This window comes from Oryx dammah, unplaced genomic scaffold (assembly GCF_014754425.2).
Source record: "Oryx dammah isolate SB20612 unplaced genomic scaffold, SCBI_Odam_1.1 HiC_scaffold_16, whole genome shotgun sequence".
NCBI lineage: Eukaryota > Metazoa > Chordata > Mammalia > Artiodactyla > Bovidae > Oryx > Oryx dammah.
The window spans coordinates 14,176,205-14,193,603 of record NW_024070200.1 but is presented as its reverse complement, the minus strand read 5'-3'; the positions used below and the strand labels follow the sequence as shown (position 1 = coordinate 14,193,603).

The window sequence follows — 17,399 nt, the reverse complement described above, 5'->3', positions numbered from 1 at the left end:
TGCTATGATAGAAATGTTCTATAATCTTCATTGCCTAATACCTATTGCTGTTGAGCATTTGAAATGTAGCTAGAACCATATTTTAGATTTTCATTAAATAGTTATGTGTAGGGCGAGTAACTACCCTGATGGTCCATACAGCTGTCTGCACTGGGTCCATAGTTAATCACCTGCAAATCATTTCCAGATTTCATCTCCTTCTATCCTTATGTGTTTATTGCACAGGACCCTAGCCTGATGATTAGAACAGGTGAAGGACCTTTCTTGTTGGGCTGTTGCTGGCCTCCCATGCCCTAAGGTTGGGTTGCTATTTATCCTTGTCATGCAGCTGAGCATGTTTATACCTCCCAGGGGCTATTCTCTGCCCAGAAATGCCCTGTGTGGGTGTGGCACCAGGTTGGGGTTCATTCAAGCTGTTTCAGGAATTGCTGACACTGCTGGGTACAGCTCTCTCCCCCAAAGCCCAGGGTGTGGTTGTTAACTTCCTTCTCCAGGGGAAACGGGAAAGGCAGTGTCCTTCTTGAAATACCCACTTTCTTATGCAGCAGTGAGGAACAAAAAGGATAGGACTGGCAAAAGAATTGAACCATTTCCCTCTTCCTTTTTTTGGGTAAATCCAAATCCTATCTACAGTTATAGTTTTGAGTTATTGGATAATTCTAGATAGGACCCCTAGTTGTAGGTGATCCTCATCCTCCATGTTTGGAGAAAGAGTGTTTACTAACGTTTCTAATGCAGAGGGCCCAGGTTTGATCTCCCTGTTCAGGGAACTAGGTCCCACATGCTGCAACTGAGAGTTCACATGCCACAACCAAGACTTGGCACAGCCAAATAAAATAATAAAATATATATATTTTTAAAAAGACCTGGGGTGGGATCTAAGGATCTAATTTTTTAGAGAGCCCCAGAAGTGGTTCATATACACAAGCAAGGGTGAGAACCACTACCTTGGAGGATTTAAGGAAAACATAAAACTTTGACATAGAAGCAATCAGTTTTAATTTTTTTAGCCATGTTTGTAAAAGAATTCACTTCTAGTACATGGGTAACATCCAAGCCCTTTCCCATTATATCCTGTTGTATTACAAGTTCCTTTAGCTTTGTTACCAAAGATTTTTCAGGGAAGCTACCAGGTAAATTCTAATGTTCTCAAGATATCTTCTCTTGGAAATGGTGTCATTTCTCAGGATTTGAAAATGACTTGGCTGAACTAAAGGTGGAGAAGCCAAGCCTCTGCTATTTTGCCTAGTTTTCAGTTACTGGATAACTTCTGGGCACAGCTGTGGAGTCTTGGCACTGTGCCCATGCCCTAAAAATTTAAATATGGTAATAATGAGAACCAAACCTCAAGAACCTAGAGCAGCTCTCCTACTTGCCATTATGGCCTCAGCAAGACAAAGAGCAGACAACTGTCCTCTTAGTTAATAGCTGCTTTTTTCTTTCATATCACACTAGGGTAAAGAGCCATGTGTCAGCTTCAGCTACCCCTGTTCTTTTCCTCAAACTCCAAGATGAGACCTTTGATGTGGGACAGTTTCTGATGCAAGTACTCACAGCGGCGCTTCTCTTCCCTGTAACCTGGGTACCGCTGCAAAGAAAAAGCACCCATGTCAAAAAAAAAAGTCAATTCTGCCTTCTTGCTACCATTCCCAGGCCCAGTCTTACCTTCCTGAACTTTTTATATTCCTGGACTATCTTTTCTTCCAGCGCCTGAAACAGAAAATGTTAGCACCAAGTTTAACCTTGAGAAAAAAATCTCCAGCTCTCTTAGGGACTAAAGTAACTTCTCATTATACCAAATTAGGCAGACTAATTTTTCTCTCAAAACAGACTTGCTTCTCACTTTGGTCATTGAACAAACACACTTATGGGCAATTAGCAGGGAGTTTATGGCCAGTAGAACTTGAAAGCCAGCCTGGGTTCATCCAGTCCTTACCTTGTGTTCTGGAGTTCCTCGCTGAACATTGTTCATCTCAGCTGCCAGCTCTATGAACCTTTGGCTTGCAGCCCCAACACGAGCATGCAGGAGGCGGTATTCGGCATAATCTGTCTCAAAGTCCTGCTCATAGGCATGTTGCTGTTCTGCACTGTGGATGGCCCTGTATTGCCTGCCAGGAACAGAGTATTGTCACTTTCAGTATCATTGACCCCCAAAGCTTCCAGCTCCCAGGAATGCACAAGGCTTGATAAAATTAGAAATGGCAAGGGACTCACAAGAGGTAATCTGGTACTTCTTCAGGGCTTGGGGATTCAGAATCTAGAAAGGAAACAAGACATGAAGGTGATGATAACGCTTTTTTTTTTTTTTCCCTCCCCACTATGGCAGTTTCACCCCTTCTTTAACTCACCTGCTTGAACTGAGGGACTGTGTTCCAGCCTGGGACCCATGTCTTCATCTTTATCTTCTTGCTCCCAATCTTCCTCCTGTAAGTCCTGACTGGGCAGTCCTTGTAGGGGACTTGGAGCTAGAGTTCTGAGCCTCTTTTGTTTTAATTCTACTGTAGCTGCAGGCGCTGAACGTTTCTGTTGGGAACATATCTCAAAACATAAACAGTAATCCAGAAGCCTCCTATTCTGCCCTTCTCTCAAAAATTACTTCCATATAATGAGCTCTGGGAGCATGAAAATGATAAGCTCTCAGTTTTAAAATGTTAGCCTCATTGGACACAACTCTTTTAGAAAAACCCTTGCTATTACAACTTACCTTGTCCACGTGTTTCTGGCTAGCAGAGGGAGGCAGTGCCTGATCAGGATCTCTGTTTGGAAGAAGGGTCTGGTTCCTAGGAGAGGGAATAGAGATCAAGCCCAGGGCAGAAAGTAGGGCTCCATCTCTTATCACAACAGTTAGAGTGGCGATTAGACAATGCCGGAGCATCCTGGGTTAGTCCCACCCTGCCCCAAGTACCTCACTTCCCACTGTACCACGTGTTCCCTCGAGGATCCTGGGAGTGACTGTCCTTGGCTGCTTGCCAGTGGGTCTGGCACCTGGCAGGGAAAGTGGCAGGGGCACATGGCTTCAGGCTTTGCCCCACCTTATCCTAACTCCCTGCACTTTCTGGCCTCACCTCTTCTAGTGCCATCTGTGACTGTGAAATTGTGTCTCCTTCAGGATAGTCTCCCACATTCTGCCAGCTCTTACGATCCCTGGCATCTTCAGTCCGGTTGTGTCTCTGAACTGAAGATGGAGCTGGGATAGAATCCATAGCTGCCCAAATCGTGAGGCGCCCCCTGAGTGGACCCAGGCAGTGGAGGCGGTTAGGCCCAGACCTGGGAAAAGTTGGTTAAAAAAACACAACACATAAAACAGGAGGGTGGAGAACTTTTAAGGAACTGTGGACATCCCCTTCCCTGACCTACCACAAATTCTTACCTGCTACCCATTTTCCTTACCTGCCTAGGCGCTGGCACACAAGGTCCAAGCCTGGACCACCAGGGCCCTCCTGGCCACACTGAGACACTATGAACGAAAAGAGGCAGGACCAGTGGGGACCTGGGAGCCTCAGGTACTGTGGGTGAAAGGAGACAGTAAACCCCATGAAAGTCAGTTCCTCCTCAGTGCTGTTCCTCCCTGAGCCAGCCGAAGACTGAAGATGGGTCCCATGGGGCTCATTAGCACACAAGGTGCAGCTGGGCCTGAGTTCCCCAGGAGGTTAAGTCGCCGCAGTCTCTTCAACTGCAGCCTCTTGGGACCAACCCCAGCAGCCCCGATTTCCCCCATTTTGGGTTCGGTTCTCGAAACTTCATCAGACCGTGACTGCTCTCAGCCTCCCGCCCTGACGATCCCTTCGTGAAGCCCATGTCTGTTCTCCTTGCACTTCACCTCCACACACCCCAGACCCGCGCTTACCCCTCGGTTGCCTTGGAAAGCAATCACTGGCCGAACCTGCGGGCAGAGCACAGACTTGAGCCAAGAGCAGCAGAAACGGCGTCCCCAGGATCCGGCGTCGGGAGCCCGGGGTCGGGGGACTTGCCTACCGGGCTTCACTTGGAGAGTTGGGGAGGCCAGAGCCCGACGATGCTGCTCTCCACCCCCAGGTTCCTTCGCCGGGGTCGCTGGCTGAGACCCGACCTCCGGATAGGCAGGGGATAGAGAGGATGGGGCCCGGGCCAGCCGTACCTGTTGCTGATGACACTCTTGCAGCGCTCGCAGCGCTGCGTCGTTGAGCCTGAGCAGTAAGAGGCTGGCCCGGGCAGCCGGGGTGAAGCAGAGCTGGAGCTTCCCACTCAGAAGCTCCTGGGGTCCCTCCATAGCTGTGAGGTTCAGGGGCAGGTAGAGCGCGAGCCACAGACCCGGGCCACTACCACCTCGGCTGTGGAGGGCTAGGCTGGCACACCCCGGCGCCCAGGTAGGCCCCGCCCTCCGCCGGGACCCCACCCCCGGCCCCACCCACAGCCGGCGCCACCCCAGGGATTTCCCAGTCGCTGGGGGCGGCACCTCGCTCTCCCCCAGATGTTAGCAGCACCAACCCCAGCGGTTTTTTCTTGGATGGGCGGGCAGCTCTTAGGGCTTTCGGAAGAGGCTCTCCCAGTTCCGGAGAGAAAGTGTGCGGCCAACTTCAGACGCCTCACCCGAGTCCCCGTTCCTGCCTGAGTTTTTCTACCTAACCTGAACTCAAGAGCTGCGGTCTCTAAGTGAAGCTGAATCTGCAACCCCCTAGAGGGTTTTAGGTGCAGAAGGGCGAGAGATAGCTACCGGTTGCTGGGCGGGGCCAGCTCATCACGCCAAGAGCCCCAAGGAACCAGAGGAGGGCAGACCCGAGGGGCGATTCCCGAGGCCAGCACCTGGCTTAGCCCTTTGGCTTTTCCCAGCCAGCGGTACTGCTGCTGACCCGAAACCGGCTTCTAAGAATGAAGAGGAAATCGGGCCAGGTGGGTGTGGCGGCAGGAGAGAAGCTTGACTTCTCAAGCTGGAGCGCTCCCCATCGATCCGCAGAGATGCGGGCAGTGGTTGATGGCAGGGAAGTTGCAGGACAGGCGAAAGACAGAACTCAGTCTCAGGTCTCCCTTCTTGGCCTGTACATGGGAGATTGGTGGAGATTGGTGTAAAAGAGAGCTGGCCCACTCCCTCGGGAGGACCAAGAGGTGCCGCGAAGTTGCCAGACATCCCAGAGGTGCAGATCCTGCTTCAGTGAAACCTCAGGACCAATAATCTCCTGTCGGCCCTTTATGTTTCCACTTGGCCCTGTTTCCCAAAAGCCCTGGTGGTGTTCTCTTTCCTGGCCAGGATACCTCTGCTAAATCCCTGATGACCTTAATGCCCTTACATTTGTGAAAACTCATCAAATTGTATACTTAAAATGTATCTATTTTAATGTCAGTAAATATACCTCAATAAAGTTTCTTTCTTTCTTTCTTTTTTTAAGTGAAACCTCAGAGTGGTGACTACCAGGGAACTCCCTAAAGTTGATTTTTAAATCTAACTTCAACAACAAAACATTGACCTAGCCCTCTCCTCAGGCTGTCTGCTTCTCTGGGTAACAATTTCCTAATTTGATAAACAGTTGTGGCAGTGGGTAGAACTGGTTTCCCAGGGTCCTTTTGATTCTCAGATGATATCTGTGGCCTTTTGTTGGATTTTCCTGGATTTAAACTCAAAGGAGTGATTATAATGGTTAAAATGTCCAAAGAGGAGAGAAGAAGCAATGCCGTAAGAGGCAACTAGGGAAGACATTTGAGGAATAGAGAAGGGAGGTGGGGATATAACAGTGTGTCAGGATCTCTGTATGTTACTTAATCCCTACAGTAACTTTTTAGAGTGAGTATCATTATCCACATTTTTCGTTTATTCATTCAACAAATATTTACTGAGCACTTACTCTGTCCCTAATGCTGTACTAGATCCTTGGGATACATCAATGAACAGATTCTTGTTTTGGGAGAGCTTATATCCTAGAAGGGAAGGAGACACCAGATATGCATCAAAGAAATAAACATAAGAAATAAGGTGAATATTAGAAAAAAAGATAAAGAAAAAATTTTTAAGTAAAAACAAACCAAAAATATAGTATATGTTAAAAGGTAATAAGAGCTATAGTAAAAAAAGAAAAGAAAGAAAAGAGAGAGAGAGCAAGGTAAAAGGTAGAAGGTTTAGAAATGGAGGAGGAAGAAGAGGAGGGTGGAGAGGGCTGACTGTATATTAAGTAAGATGATTCAAAAAGGCCTTCTAGAGAAAAGGAAATCTGAGCAATGTATTTTTTTTTTTTTTTTAATGGCCATGCTGCGTGGCTTGCAGAATCTTAGTTCCACAACCAGGTTTTGAACCCAGGCCCTCAGCAGTGAAACCACTGAGTCGTAACCACTGGATCACTAAGGAATTCGCCCCCCACACAGGCACCTTTTTTTTTAGTGGGAGCAATGTCTTAAAGGAAGTGAGGGGACTGGCCAAGCTACACAGTTGGAGGAACTGTTTTCTAGGCACAGGAACTAACTAGCCAGTGCAAACTCTGTAAGTCAGGAGTATGTGTGGATAGTGTGAGGAATAGCCAAGGCCAGTGTAACAGGAACAAGGTAACTGAGGAAGAGAGTAGTGAGAGATGAAGTCAGGAAGGTAAGAAGCAGGGGTAGGTCCTTGTGGGCCACTGTAAGGACTTTGGCTTTTACTTGGAGTGAAATGAGGAGTCAAATTAGGGTTTTGAGCAGAGGAATCACATGAAGTCACTTCTATTTTTAAAGGCTCACCATGGCTGCTGTTAAGAATAGACTGTAGGGGACAAGGATAAAAGCAGTATGACCTGCTAAGGAGACTATTGCAGTAATCCAAGCTAGAGATGGTGGCAAATTGCACCAGGACCAGAGGTGGGAGAAGGGATAGGGTTCTGGACATATTGAGGGTAGAGCTGACAGGATTCCCTGATGGATTGAATGTGATATATGTGATAGAGAAATGGCATCAAGAATAACTGGGATTTTTGGCTAGAACAACTAGAAGGATGAAATTGTCATCAACTGAGGTAGGAAACATCGCTGGTGGAATAGGGTTTGTTCTGAACACTTTGAGTTTGTTAGAATCCACATGAGGGTGTGGAGCATGAAGTTGTATAGATAAGTTTGGAGATGGTGAGGAATGACTGGGCTAGAAATGTAAACTTGGTAGCATTAAACAGATAAATGCTATTCAGTTCAGTTCAGTTCAGTCACTCAGTCATGTCCGACTCTTTGTGACCCCATGAATCGCAGCACGCCAGGCCTCCCTGTCCATCACCAACTCCAGGAGTTCACTCAGACTCGTGTCCATCGAGTCAGTGATGCCATCCAGCCATCTCATCCTCTGTTGTCCCCTTCTTCTCCTGCCCCTAATCCCTCCTAGCATCAAAGTCTTTTCCAATGAGTCAACTCTTCGCATGAGGTGGTTAGGTTGGTGTAAAAGTAATTGCAGTTTTGCACTGTTGAACTTCACCATTTGATATTGGAACGACCAATGGAGAGACTCACTGAAGCTGATCCTCTTACAACTACACGAGAAGTCGCTCAAGAACTCACTGTCGACCATTCTACAGTCATTTGGCATTTGAAACAAACTGGAAAGGTGAAAAAGCCTGATAAGTGTGTGCCTCATGAGCTGACAGAAAATTAAAAAATCATCAGTTTGAAGTGTCATCTTCTCTTATTCTATTCAACAACAACGAACCATTTCTTGATCGGATTGTGATGTGCAACGAAAAGTGGATTGTATACGGCAAACAACAACTGGCAATGGCCAACTCAGTGGTCGGACTAGAAGAAGCTCCAAAGCACTTCCCAAAGCCAAACTTGCACCGAAAGAAGGTCATGGTCTTTGTTTAGTGGTCTTCTGCCAGTCTGATCCACTAGAACTTTCTGAATCCCATCGAAACTGTTACATCTGTAAAGTATGTTTAGCAAATTGACGAGATGCACCAAAAACTGCCACACACTGCAGCTGGCATTGGTCAACAGAAAGGGCCCAGTTCTCCTCCACAGCAATGCCTGACCACATGGCTCACACGCTTCCAAAGCTGAACAAATTGGCGTACAAAGTTTTGCCTCATCTGCCATATTCAACTCACCTCTTGCCAACCAACTACCACAACTTTTTTGCAGGGAAAATGCTTCCACAACCAGCAAGGAGGCAGAAAATGCTTTCCTAAAGTTCCTCAAATCCTGAAGCACATATCTTTATGCTACAGGAATAAACCAACTTATTTTTCATTGGCAAAAATGTGTTGATTGTAATGGTTCCTATTTTGATTAATAAAGATGTGTTTGGAGCCTAGTTACAATGATTTAAAATTCACAATTGAAAACCACAATTACGTTTTCACCAACCTAATATTTAAAACCATAGGACAGGATTACTCATCCAAGAAGACAGAGATGAGACTAAAGGACAACACCCTAGGGTACTCCAATCTCTAGAAATAAGTCAGGGGGAAGAAAGGTAAAGGTGATAGGGAGGGAGAAAGGAGGGAAAAGAGAGTGTGATGTTCTGAAAGCAAAGTGAAAACCATGTTTCAAAGAAAAGAGAACTGTGTCAAATGCCATAGATAGGGACTTCCCTGGTGGTCCAGTGGCTAAGACTCCGAATTCCCAGTGCCAGGGGCCCCAGGTTGATCCCTGGCCAGGGAACTAGATCCTACATGCCATAACTAGAGATCCCAAGTGCTACAGCTAAGACCTGGTGTGGCCACATAAATAAGAAATAAATTTTTTAGAATGCTACAGACAGGCCAAGTAAAATGAAGATTAAGAAATGACCATTGTGATGAAAATATTTTAAAATTGACAGTAGTGGTGGTTGCACACATCTGTGGATTATACTAAAACCCATAAAATTGCACGTACACTTCAAATGGGTTAATTGTATGATATGTGAATTATATTTCAACCATTACAGAAGAAAAAAAGAATTGATCACTGGGTTTAGCAATGTGGATTCATTGGTAACCTTCATAAGAGCAGTTCTGATGAAGTGGTAAGGTGAAAGCCTGATTGGAGAAGGTTTAAAGAGAATGGTAGGTAAGGCATCTACAGAGGATATATGGAACTTAAGCTTTGCTAAATATAGAGCAAAGAAATAGGGAGTCAATTGTTAGGGGAAATAGGATCAAGAGAAAGGTTTATGGTGAGAGAAAGTGCATATTTTTATGCTGGTGGGAATTATTTGGGGAATATCCCCCAAACTCTGAAGATGTAGGAAAGAGAAGAGGGTTGCTGAAGTGGGGTTCTTGAGTAGAATAGAGGCAGTGGGATCTATTCAGGATTGGCTTTCCAAAGGAGCATGGATGGGTCATCTATAGGAGAAGGCCACATGGACAGAGAAGGTAGGTGCAGGTGCAAAAGATTGGTAGAGGTCTGGATTTCCCTGGTGGCACAGTGGATAAAAATCTGCCTGCCAATGCAGGGGACATGGGTTCAGTCCCTGGTGTGGGAAGATTTCATGTCCCATGGGGCAACTACTGAGCCTATGTGCTACAACTACTGAAGCTCAAGTTCCTAGAGTCTGTGCTCTTGCAGCAAGAGAAGCCACTGCAATGAGAGGCCCAAGCACCGCCACGAAGAGTAGCCCCCGCTCACTGCAATTAGACAAAGCCCGTGCAAAGCAACAAAGACCCAGTGCAGGCAAATATTAAAATAATAAATAAAATTATAAACAAAAAAGACTGGTGGGTGTGAGAAAGTCTAGGGGAGTGCTCTTCTGATTGCTTCCGTCTTCTCAGTGAAGCAGGAAGCAACTGAGAAAGAGTATGAGGATGAAGCAATAGGAGTTGAGGAATAAAAAGGGTGTGAAATAATTGCCTAAAAGGGTGTATGATTTAGGAATGTGCCCAATACTAAGGACTGAAAAGAAAACTGAAGTTTAGAGAAGCTTACCCAGGGTCACGGAGCAGAGGTTCTAAAACTGTGTCTGCAGACCACAGAACTAGGAATTCTGTGAACTTGGAAAGGGGAAAATTACACCCTTTATTTTCACTAAGGCAGTGGCACCCCACTCCAGTACTCCTGCCTGGAAAATCCCATGGACAGAGGAGCCTGGTAGGCTGCAGTCCATGGGGTCCCTCTGAGTGACTTCACTTTTACTTTTCACTTTCATGCATTGGAGAAGGAAATGGCAACCCACTCCAGTGTTCTTGCCTGGAGAATCCCAGGGACGGGAGAGCCTGATGGGCTGCTGTCTCTGGGGTCACACAGAGTCGGACATGACTGGAGTGACTTAGCAGCAGCAGCAACCCTAATAAAATGTAACATTTCTTTCAGTTATGAATGTAGGCACAAACCACTTGTACTGGCAGTAATGATGTTCTCACAAAGAGAAATGAGAAGTATTTTCATTTCATATCACATTTGTTGGAGTGATATCTAAACCCCATTTGCACTCATCACCACTTTATAATTACAATTGTTATCGCCATTACAATTCTTATTGCCTCGATCTTTTATATTATGCATTGATAAAAATGCAGTTACTATACCAGAAGCATGTTAATATTTTGATAACTATATATGAATATAATCAATTATAACATTTATGATCCCATGTAGTCTTCATTTTTTATTTTAATTGTGGCAAAATACACATAATAAAATTTACCATCTTCCCCATTTTTAAATGTACAGCTCAGTAGTGTTAATAGTACAGTAGTGTTAGTAGTAGGAATTCCTAAGTGGCTCAGTGGTAAAGAAACTACATGTCAATACAGGAGACCCTGGAGACACAGGTTTGATCCCTGGGTCAGGAAGATCCCCTGGAGGAGGAAATGGCAACCCGCTCCAGTATTTTTGACTGGAGTATCCTATAGACAGAGGAGCCTGGCAAGGTATACAGTCCATGAGGTCGCAAAGAGTTGGACATGACTTAGCAACTGAGCGCACACAGTGTGTTAGTTGTACAGAGCTTGCACATTGCTGTGCAACCAATCTTCAGAACTCTTTTCACCTTGTAAAACTGAAACTCTGTACTTGTTAAACAAGAACTCTTCATTTCCCCCTCCTCCCAGTTCCCACCAACATAAAGTCCCTTCTCCTTCCTGTTTCACTGAATGTGACTACTCTAGATACCTCATAAGTGCAGTCATATAGTATTTGTCTTTTTGTGACTGGCTTATTTCACTTTGCATACTGTCTTCGAGGTTCATCCATGTTGGAGCATCTGTCAGGATTTCCTTCCCTTTTAAGGCTAAATACGATTCCATTGTATGTATATCCTGCATTTTCTATGACCATTAATCTGTCAATAGACATCTGGGTTGCTTCTTATTGTTTGGCTATTGTGAATAATGCTGCTATGAATATGGATGTACCGATACCTTGGGTGTATTTTTTAAAATATTTTATTTTTGGCTGTGCTGCATCTTCATTGCTGCCCTTGGGCTTCCTCTAGTTGTGAAGAGTGGGGGCTTCTCTTTAGTTGTGCGTGGGCTTCTGGTTGGGATGGCTTTTCTTGCTGCAGATCACAGGCTCTAGGGTGCTCAGTAGTTGTGGAGCACAGCTTTAGTTGCTCCACAGCACGTGGAATCTTCTCAGAGCAGGTATTGAACCCATGTCCCCACCATTGGCAGGTGGATTCTTAACCAGTGGACCAGCATGGAAGTCCCCCATTGGTGTATTTTAAACCTTTTTTTAGAAGGGATCCTTAAGCTTCACCAGACTACTTTTTTGCCTAATTTTCTGGATTATTTCTTCAACTTTTATCTTCCAACTCTTCTATCATATTTTTAATTTCCAAGAGCTGTTTATTCTCTTCATGGTTTTTTTTTCCTAGCTCCCCTGTTTTTGTTCAATATCCTCTTCACTTCTAAGGATACTAATTATAGTCCCCTCCCCCCACCCCTTTTTTTTTTGTTCCTGGAATTGTTTTTAATCCTCTGAGAGCTTACTTTCTGTTTCTGTTTTGCTTTGACCTATTTTTATGTTGAGTGTTTTTTCTTCAGTGCTTGCTGATCCTCATCTCTCCAAGGCACTAAAATCTAACTAGAAGTTTAGTATGCATGGAGAGGACTGGTTGCACTTTACAATAAATTTACTGGATCATTTCATTATGTGATCCCTCCAATTAATCTAGTTATTCAAGCTTTTCCCCATCTCAGGGCCTTGGCATATGCTATTTCTATTGTTTGTATATTGCTTAAAAAGTATTCAGAGGAAGTAACAGAAATCCGACTCAAGACACTTTACTCAAAAAACAAATACGGTGGTTTTCATAGCAGGAAGCTCAGAGAGAGAACAAATGTTACAGTTGATTTATTCAGTGGCCCAAGAGCATCATCAAGGACGCAATTTCCTTCTGCCACTCACTGTGCTTCAATTTAAGGATTGTGCTTCAAAGTCAAAGAAGCCAAAAGCAGTTAAGGCCTATGTGAATGAATCCTTATTCAAGTCAATGAGAAAGAGCTCCACAGTGGAAAAAAAGTCCCTCCCTTTGGTCTTGTTACCAAAAACTAGGCCTTTCTGTACACTGGTGGCAAATCAGATCCTTGAGACAGGGTTTCCCTCATGGTTCAGTGGTAAAAAATTCCTCTGCAATGCAGGAGATGCTAGGTCAGGAAGATCCTTTGGAGAAAGAAATGGCAACCCACTCCAGTAATCTTGCCTGGAAAATCCTATGGGCAGAGGGGCCTGGCAGGCTACAAGGGTTGCAAAAGAGTCACACATGACTGAGCGACTTAAAAAACAGCAACAACAACAAAAACAAATCTTGGAGACAAGTTTTGGGGTTGATTTTGTAGTTTTTTTTTTCCCTTCTCTTGTATTTCTTGACTATATAAGTCCCTTTAACAGGACACAGAGTTTTGGATGAAGCAGAAAAGGATAGCCTTATTGATGCACTGGGCTTCTCTCTTGAAAAACTGTCTCCACCCCAGAGAAGTTGGCGTCTGACAAGATTAGGGTGTGAGCAGGGCTTGCAGGCCTTTAATATCCTCTCCGGTGGTTGATCTCCTAATCTTTTTAAAAACATCTATTTATTGTTGACTGTGCTGGGTCTTCATTACTGGGTGGGCTTTTCTCTAGTGAGGCAGCTCTAGGGGCTAGTTTCAGGAGGTGGACTCAATAGTTGCAGCTCCCAGGCTCTGGAGCACAGGCTCAATAGTTGTGGTGAACTAGTTGCTCCAAGGCACGTGGGATCTTCCTGGATCAGGGATTGAACCTGTGTCTCCTGCATCGGCATGTGGGTTCTTTTAACACTGAGCCACCAGGGAAGCCCCTCAATCTTCTGGTTTCTTGGCTTCTCCTCCCTCAATTATCAAGTGTTCCAAACATGGAGGCTGGAGTCTTGCCTGCAAGAAATGGGGAACAGAAAGGCTTCCATCTTTAGGAACACCAGAGGGCTCTGCTAAACCTAGCAGATCACTTCACTCTGATCAGACCTATTTAGGTAACATGCTAACTCCTGAACCAATAACTGTCACCAGATGAATACCATGCAGGGTTTAGGGAGGGATTCCTGAGCTAATCAAAGCTAAGAGTGATGAATTTACTTTGATTGACCTAGTGATTCAGTTCCACCCTTGGAACTTAGGGAGGAAGGAAAGAAGTTCCTAAAACTATTGCTCTTCCTTGTTAAAGGGGATATGTTAGAAATGTTAGGGATTCAGCTGCATGGCTGGAACCCTCTTCTACTTTCCCTACAACTGGCTCCAGGCCTCAGTTTAAAAGTGACCACAGGGAATTCCTTGGTGGTTCAGTGGTTAGGACTCCATGCCCTAACTGCAGAGGCCCCAGGTTTGATCCCTGGTTGGGAAACTAAGATGTCGTAAGCTGCGTGGCACAGCCAAAAAAAAAAAAAAAAAGTCAACACAGAAGTGGGTTTTTCCCATTATTCTTTGTCCTTACACTTTTGTTTCTCTTTTAACACCTAAAGTAAGCTATAATTTCATATTGTTTGGTTTGGCTACTTGTAAATTGTTAAGTCTCCTCCACTAAAGTGTTGGGCTACCCTGCTGGCTCAGACGGTAAAGAATCTGCCTGCAATGCAGGAGACCCGTGTTTGATCCCTGAGTCAGGAAGATCTGGAGAAGGGAAATGGCTACCGACTCCAGTATTCTTGCTTGGAGAATTCCATGACGAATATGAACGAACCCAGGAATCGATAGTATCTTCCTCTCTAACAGAATCTCGAAATATATATATATTAATATTTTCTTTTATTTATTCATTTGGCTCCAACGGGTCTTAGTTGCGGCACAAAGGATCTTCGATCTTCATTGTGGCACGTGGGATCTTCAGGTATGTCACGCAAACTCTTAGTTGTGGCATGTAGGATCTAGGTTGTGAGTTCAGAGTCTTAGCCTCTTGGATCACCAGGGCAATTTCTCCAAAAATATATTCTGAAGCCGCACACTCTTGCCATTTCTGCTGACACCATTTCAGCCCAAGTGACTATCTCCTGTGCCCTGAGGTAATGGACCTCTTTTTATCTGTCTAGCATCCTCCTTTTCTGGGGAGGAAACTCTCTTTCTTTGATAAACCTGTTCCTTCCCCATACTAACCAAATGATTAGCAGAACCAAATGGTTCTGCTGGGGGCTGCTCTCATTATATTCTGCTTCACAACCACCTCCCCACCACAAAGGTGGGCATCTAAACCATCAGAGCTCTGACTCGGGTTTTAAACACTGAATTTAAAGGAAGAGACTCAGAACTTCTCTCTTGGACATGGTGTGAAATTTGAGGGTAGGGACCATTTGTAGCCATTTGCTATCATGTCAAGGGATCTGGATCTGAGAAAAGAGAGCAAAAATAAAAGACGGGGAGGCATCCCCCTGTTATTGGTTTTAGTTTCCACTACAATCATTCATGGAATTCCAGTTGAGCTATTCCAAATCCTGAAAGGTGATGCTCTGAAAGTACTGCACTCAATATGTCAGGAAATTTGGAAAACTCAGCAGTGGCCACAGGACTGGAAAAGGTCAGTTTTCATTCCAATCCCAAAGAAAGGCAATGCCAAAGAATGCTCAAACTACCGCACAATTGCACTCATCTCACATGCTAGTAAAGTAATCTCAAAATTCTCCAAAGAAAGGCAATGCCAAAGAATGCTCAAACTACTGCACAATTGCACTCATCTCACATGCTAGTAAAGTAATGCTCAAAATTCTCCAAGCCAGGCTTCAGCAATACGTGAACCGTGAACTTCCAGATGTTCAAGCTGGTTTTAGAAAAGGCAGAGGAACCAGAGATCAAATTGCCAACATCCGCTGGATCATGGAAAAAGCAAGAGAGTTCCAGAAAAACATCTATTTCTGCTTTATTGACTATGCTAAAGCCTTTGACTGTGTGGATCACAATTAACTGTGGAAAATTCTGAAAGAGATGGGAATACCAGACCACCTGACCTGCCTCTTGAGAAACCAATATGCAGGTCAGGAAGCAACAGTTAGAACTGGACATGGAACAACAGACTGGTTCCAAATAGGAAAAGGAGTATGTCAAGGCTGTGTATTGTCACCCTGCTTATTTAACTTTTATGCAGAGTACATCATGAGAAACGCTGGGCTGAAGAAGCACAAGCTGGAATCAAGATTGCCAGGAGAAATATCAATAACCTCAGATATGCAAATGACACCACCCTTATGGCAGAAAGTGAAGAGGAACTAAAAAGCCTCTTGATGAAAGTGAAAGACGAGAGTGAAAAAGTTGGCTTAAAGCTCAACATTCAGAAAACGAAGATCATGGCATCTGGTCCCATCACTTCATGGGAAATAGATGGGGAAACAGTGGAAACAGTGTCGGACTTTATTTTGGGGGGCTTCAAAATCGCTGCAGATGGTGATTGCAGGCATGAAATCAAAAGACGCTTACTCCTTGGAAAGAAAGTTATGACCAACCCAGATAGTATATTCAAAAGCAGAGACATTACTTTGCCAACAAAGGTCCATCTAGTCAAGGCTATGGTTTTTTCAGTGGTCATGTATGGATGTGAGAGTTGGACTGTGAAGAAAGCTGAGTGCCAAAGAATTGATGGTTTTAATCTGTGGTGTTGGAGAAGACTCTTGAGAGTCCCTTGGACTGCAAGGAGATCCAACCAGTCCATTCTAAAGGAGATCAGTCCTGGGTGTTCATTGGAAGGACTGATGCTAAAGCTGAAACTCCAATACTTTGGCCACCTCATGTGAAGAGTTGACTCATTGGAAAAGACTCTGATGCTGGGAGGGATTGGGGGCAGGAGGAGAAGGGGACGACAGAGGATGAGATGGCTGGATGGCATCACCAACTCGATGGACATGAGTTTGAGTAAACTCTGGGAGTTGGTGATGGACAGAGAGGCCTGGTGTGCTGCAATTCATGGGGTTGCGAAGAGTTGGACACGAGTGAGTGACTGAACTGACTGACTGACTGACTGACAATCATTCACATTGTAGCCCATGCCCTAGTTTGGTTATATAAACCAACAAATTCTTTCTGACTAATTGGTCTGAACTTCATTTCGATGATCTGTTACTGAATTAGGCCTAGCATCCTGGATGTCTGTGAGAGCCTCCTGACTGGTCTTCCCATTTCCATTTATCTGTTCTAATCCACTTTCCTCCCACAGAGTGATCTCTTAAAAAAAAAAGAAAAATTACATCTTGATGAATATCAGAGGCTGGGTTAAACTCTCAGCCTCACCTTTTACTATCTGTGCTTCCTTGGGAAATTTATTTAACCTGACTGTGCCAAAATTTCTAAATCAGTAGAAAGGGGATCATGACACCTCAAAAGGTCATTGTAAGGTCCAAGTAAGAAAAGTATACTTGATATACTTAATAAGCACTCACTTAATGTTAGCTATTAGTGGTATTAGCAGTAGTGACTCAGATCATATAACTACCCTGCCTACTTCCTGACCTAGTTTCATACCATGCTCACCAGGCATCAGTTGGCTTGTCTATTACTTGTCTATACTATCTATTACCTATGGACTAACCCAGGTGGTATTAGTGGTAAAGAACCCACCTCCCAACGCAGGAGACATAAGACATATGGGTTTACACAGGTTCGATTCCTGGGTTGGCATGCAACCTGATCCAGTATTCTTGTCTGGAGAATCCTATGGACAAAAAGCCTGATGGGTTATGGTCCACAGGGTCGCAAAGAATTGAACACAACTGAAGCAACTTAGCATGCACACATGCATACTTATATATGTATTATATATAGAGAGAGACCTTCTTCTTTTTCTCTATACTATATGTTCCATGAGTCTGGTGATACATATGTTTTGTTCATCACTGTAAACCTAGTGACTAATACAATAGATCTCTGGTTCCTCTGCCTTTTCTAAAACCAGACTGAACATCTGGAAGCTCATCGTTCACGTATTGCTGAAGCCTGGCTTGGAGAATTTTGAGCATTACTTTACTAGCGTGTGAGATGAGTGCAATTGTGCGGTAGTTTGAGCATTCTTTGGCATTGCCTTTCTTTGGGATTGCAATGAAAACTGACCTTTTCCAGTCCTGTGGCCACTGC

The 17,399-nt window shown here is 44.5% G+C and overlaps 1 protein-coding gene across 2 annotated transcripts; it reads right to left on the bottom strand.

Moving 5' to 3' along the window:
* Positions 1 to 982: 982 nt before the first annotated feature.
* Positions 983 to 6,930, bottom strand: ELL3 (elongation factor for RNA polymerase II 3). 2 transcript variants are annotated; one of them, XM_040256657.1, is made up of 11 exons: positions 4,118 to 6,930; positions 3,848 to 3,883; positions 3,391 to 3,506; positions 3,066 to 3,267; positions 2,906 to 2,985; positions 2,705 to 2,780; positions 2,349 to 2,523; positions 2,215 to 2,257; positions 1,937 to 2,108; positions 1,666 to 1,710; positions 983 to 1,588 (listed from the first exon to the last, which is right to left on the bottom strand). In XM_040256657.1, exons 1-11 carry the CDS (start codon positions 4,247 to 4,249, stop codon positions 1,478 to 1,480), a joined length of 1,188 nt encoding a protein of 395 aa, XP_040112591.1. In that variant the 5' UTR covers positions 4,250 to 6,930; the 3' UTR covers positions 983 to 1,477. The 2 variants fall into 2 exon arrangements, with proteins under 2 accessions (XP_040112591.1, XP_040112590.1); XM_040256656.1 differs by having other exon boundaries at positions 3,848 to 6,930.
* Positions 6,931 to 17,399: the final 10,469 nt, after the last annotated feature.

Excerpts from the sequence above, each read along its gene's own strand:
- ELL3 (XM_040256656.1), bottom strand. The coding sequence starts at position 4,249 with ATGGAGGGACCCCAGGAGCTTCTGAGTGGGAAGCTCCAGCTCTGCTTC. Across the intron at positions 3,268-3,390 it reads GTGTGCCAGCGCCTAGGCAG|GTCTGGGCCTAACCGCCTCC; the intron begins GTAAGGAAAATG and ends AACTTTTCCCAG. Across the intron at positions 2,524-2,704 it reads GCCAGAAACACGTGGACAAG|AAACGTTCAGCGCCTGCAGC; the intron begins GTAAGTTGTAAT and ends TGTTCCCAACAG.